We start from the raw sequence: 5,000 nt of genomic DNA, 5'->3' as shown, positions 1-5,000 counted from the left end.
GATGGCTTAGAATTATATTGAATTGTGGTTGATAAATGTATACATATCATATATATATATATATATATATATATATATATATATATATATATATATATATATATATATTGCGAATAAATCACAAAAACACGTGATTTAAAAAATGTGTAATAAAACCACTTGGAAAATAAAATGAAATGTGACCGAATGTTTTCGTCTATTTAAGACATTTTCAGAGTAAGGAAACAGTGACAATTAACAAGTGAAGTACATTAGGGTGAATTAGGACAGGTCCATTGTGACCTTACTCGCTTACCCCTGTTGGACATTTGACCCAACTACTGTCAACAATTTTGTTTGTTATAAAGTTATCTAATTTATACATTCCCATACTCATATTCATGTTGTCCTCAAATAAAGCTTTAATATAACACGATTCTATGATATTTCTCTCCTGAAAGTCCTTAAGACATTTTTTTTTTTGTGTTATCACAATTAATGCAATGATTAAAGTCCTTTAAATGCACAAACAACTCACTTGAAACTTGCCCTTTTCTGATGTCATATTTATGTTGGTTTATTCTCAATTTTAAATCCTTGCTTGTTTGTCCAATATGATTAAAATTACAGTTTTTGCAAGAGATACCATAAACACAGGGTTCACTACAAGCATATACCAATACCGTTCTCTAACCTAGACACCGATTCCTACACATAGCGAGGTAGCTTGGCACAGGAGAGAGACATTCACATGTATTTCAACCCTTCCTACTTTTGCAGCGAACAGCACGCACCTCGGCGCAGAGGTCCTCGAACTCCCGTATCTCGACTCCTCGATCTCCATGTTGCTCTTCCTTCCGTGGGAAGGGTCTGTCACGGTAGACGAGGTCGTCGACCGCCTCAACCACACCACTCTCAAGAAAGTAGTCAGCGAACTCTGGGAAACGCGAATATTTATCGATTTGCCGAGGTTCAAGATGGAACAAACCCTGATTCGGGAACTGCAAAGGGTATTGTTTTTTTTTTTTTGTGCAATTATTGGAAAAAAAAGAGGCAAATAGAATATATCTATTTGAAGAAAAAGGTTAATAGTACATATCTTTTGGAAGTGGAGGAAAATAGAACAAATCTATTTCCATGGCCATATCAGTTATAACACGTCTATGTGAATAGACATTTATACACACACACACACACACACACACACACACACACACACACACACACACACACACACACACACACACACACACACACACACACACACACACACACACACACACACACACACACACACACACACGCACACGCATGCACATATTATATTTTCTTTTCTGTTTTCAGGCACTAAAAGAACTAGGAATTACCGAACTCTTCTCTAGGAAAGCAGACCTTTCAGCCTTCACGAACTCGAATGACCTTATGATGAAAGGTTTGATCCATAAGGCGGTCGTAGATGTAAACGAAAATGGCACGGAAGCAGCGGCCGCAACGAGTCTCTTTCCTCAAAGCATCCCACTTGTCATCAGCTTCGACCGACCTTTCGTCTTTCTGATCCTCGACAAAACTTTCAACCTCCCCATCTTTAGCGGTATCTACAGGAGTCCTCCTGTCTAAGAGGCGGCCGAAGAGGCCTCAGGGTGAAGAGGAGAAACAAGAGAACACACACACACAAAAGATAATTACAGAAGAGATCTGGAAAAATAGCTTTCCACACAGAGTGATAGATACTTGGAACAAATTGGACAAAGAAACTGTGTGCAAACGCTATTCCAGATTTTAAGAAAAAACTTGTTGCTGAGAGATACAAAGACGAGCATAGCTCTCTTCCCGTATAATACAACAAGGTAAATACAACTAGGTAAATACACACACACACACACACACACACACACACACACACACACACACACACACACACACACACACACACACACACACAATTCGTGGCGCAGTTGGTAGAGCTCCCGGCTGCCACTACGGCAGTCAGGGTTCGAATCCCGCTCAGGCCTGAAATAATTTCAGTATCGCTGTGCTGCGATTCGTTACTCCAACTCTCGTGGGCGGGGAGTTGGGGTGTCTGTGTGCGTGTAAGGTCACAGCATTACCCATAGATCTATCATATATGAGCTCTGAGTTCCATCCCGGGAGGGGAATAACTGTCGATCACGAGTTCAACACGTGATCCAAGACCATGGTGAATCACACACACACACACACACACACACACACACACACACACACACACACACACACACACACACACACACACACACACACACACACACACACACACGCACACACACACGAACATGTGTGTGTGGGGGGTATGTGTGTGGGTGTAAATGTATACGTGTGTCTCTTTTCTTCCGAGCACTACTCTGAAAACAGGAAATTACGTGACTTGGGAAATGTGTGTATTTGTGTTTGGTGTAAACCCGCCTGCCGACGTCAACGAAGAGGTTGATCTCGAGTTCAACACGTGATCCAAGACCATGGTGAATCACACACACACACGAATATGTGTGCGTGTGTGGGGGGGGTATGTGTGTGGGTGTAAATATATGGAAAAAACTGTAGATGGGCGTGAGAGGAGATGGAAGAAAAATAACCATACCTTTGTTTAATAATCCCCCCGGCCACAAAATGCTTAAACGCCGGTCGGACATACACGACTCAAATGAGTTCGTTTGAACAGAAATGACTTCGTTTACAATCTTTTATTTTTCGAATTTCCAAGTGTCCTATCACCTTCGCGTAATATATTGAGGAGCTGAATGACGAACTAAGAAAAGTTAAACCTAAAATACGAATGTTAGACACATTGTTGAATTGTAGACTTAGCGAAATCTAGAATAGTGTAACCGAAGTTGTCTCCCAGCTTTTCAAATTCACAACATTTGACGAGAATCGTGATAGTGTGACTGGGGTCCCTTACCAGTCTCGTGGCTGGATAAGGTGTGCAGTCAATCTCCTTCCGTTATTGAACTTCCAGTTTTGATATTCTGCTAGGGAACTGGTCAACAAGTACAACCCCTATTCCATATATAACATCTCCTTGCTTCTTGAATGGTTGCATATATTATATAATTTTCTTTCCACTTTTGTATCTATTAATAAGGTGACTTCGTGATCATTTGTTCGTAATTTATTGCATCTTTCTGCTCTGAAGGTGAAACCTTGTAGCTTAAATATTTAATAAAATGAAAGCTATTGGATAATTTGTCTTTGCTAACCTTATTTACAGAAAATTGAAAATATGAAAAAATAGCCAATAGTGAAGATGATGTGTCCAAATCATTCTGTACTAATAATAATCTGCGCTCAAAAATATGTGAATATATACAATACATACATACAGATAACAACACACATGCATTCACACCCACACACGAATACGTACACATATGTATGTACGAGTATGCATGTATATATGCACGTATGTATGAATATATATATGTATGTATGTATGTATGTATATATATATACATGTATATGTATGTATGTATGTATGTATCCATATATATATATATATGTATATATATATATATATATATATATATATATATATACATATATATGTATATGTATGTATGTCTTGTAGTCTTTTCAAGATGTCTAGAGTGCAATTTATGTTTATATTGGTTGAGTGGGCAGGTGTTTGCAGATAAGTGAAATGATACAAAGGATCTGAAGTCGCTTCATTTCAAGTACGTAATGAAATGAATTGCGGCGTTCATAAGTTTCTGATGGGAATAGTTGTTTGTGGGGCATGCCATCTGGATTGGTACCAGGGATGTCACAGTATCGGTCTTACTAGTGCTTTGTACAGTCAACGTCTATTGTGTACTGTTGTGCATTTGAGTTTTTTTTTTTTTTTTTTTTTTTTTTTTTTTTTTTTTACACGAAACCGAAGCTTCGGGAAAGATCCAGCAGCGAGTCCAAATATTCAGGCGTTACCATCATTGAACAGATCTGACCTTTGGGTTCCATGGACCGGGTGGCTACAAAGTCTTTTAGGCTGCTTTCTAACCAAAGTGGCACGTCGCACGTGGCATGGCACGTAGCACGCCACTTGAAAACGAACATTAGGAAATCTATGCAACCTTTCTCACCGAGGTGGTGTGACTCGTCGCACGAGCCACGTGCAACTTGCATGCCACTTGCCACCTGCCACTTGTCACGTGCGACGTGCCAGCTTGGTGTAAGAGCAGCCTTAGTCTTTTGGGAAGGTCTTTAGGCAACGCCCCGGTTGGGCCAATAATCAAAGGATGTTTAGATTCTTCGGAAATTAGCAGGAATGACGACACAGATGATATACGCCTCTGCTTTCAATTTCTTCACAATAAGTACATCAAGTCGGCGAACCGTGAGTTTCGTATCGACCTGCATGTCAAACTCATTAAGGAATTCTGCTCTGATTATATTATTTCTTTCGCCATTTTGTGGTTTGTGTTCTCAACTGGTTTCGCATACCTGTAAGTTGTGTGTCTTTATGATTCCGTAGTGCAGACTTGCACTATATTTGTTATCTTGTCTTCAAGTCTTACCACCGGTACTGCATATTCCCATACAATGTGACTCATTGTTTCTTTTTGTATGGCTCCAGAGGCGGCATTTCCCAGTCTTGTGTCTTATAATGAGCCTTTTTATGATTTGTAGACAAGCTTTAGTTTTGTGCTGTTATAATAAGTTCTGGGTGCTCGGTGTCCGGGGGGGTTGGAGCGTCGCTACTTGCGGCAAAGGTTGAGGGGATGGCGATTCGAACCCTGCTACCGGTGAGTTAAATTCCACGCTACAAAGTCCTCTGTAAGGGGAAGCGTCTTGGTCTCCTGATATGGGGAAGTTTGTGACGTTAAACCGAAGCATCCTAGTAAGTGATTTTGTTGGAGACTTCAAATTGCTGTGGTGCTTTAGCATAAGAGGCTCCATCTCATGGAAGCATCATTCATGTAGTGGATTTTCTTTCCATGTCTTGAGATGACCCATCTTAGTGATAACAGGAACGAAGGTGTTTTCTT

The 5,000-nt window shown here is 40.1% G+C and overlaps 1 protein-coding gene across 1 annotated transcript in view; it reads left to right on the top strand.

Annotated features, from left to right (window-relative positions):
• LOC143029060 (leukocyte elastase inhibitor-like) overlaps positions 1 to 3,201 on the top strand; it is a 16,809-nt gene extending 13,608 nt beyond the window's left edge. The window contains exons 4-5 of the mRNA XM_076191407.1: positions 760 to 989; positions 1,324 to 3,201. Coding sequence (XP_076047522.1) covers positions 760 to 989; positions 1,324 to 1,596 — 503 coding nt within the window. The 3' untranslated portion in view covers positions 1,597 to 3,201. The remainder of the gene's footprint in view (positions 1 to 759; positions 990 to 1,323) is intronic.
• The last annotated feature ends 1,799 nt before the right edge of the window (positions 3,202 to 5,000 follow it).

This window comes from Oratosquilla oratoria, chromosome 10, assembly GCF_046742065.1.
Source record: "Oratosquilla oratoria isolate Oo_2021 chromosome 10, ASM4674206v1, whole genome shotgun sequence".
NCBI lineage: Eukaryota > Metazoa > Arthropoda > Malacostraca > Stomatopoda > Squillidae > Oratosquilla > Oratosquilla oratoria.
The sequence above is the reverse complement of the archived record's forward strand: the minus strand, read 5'-3'. Positions and strand labels throughout refer to the sequence as shown.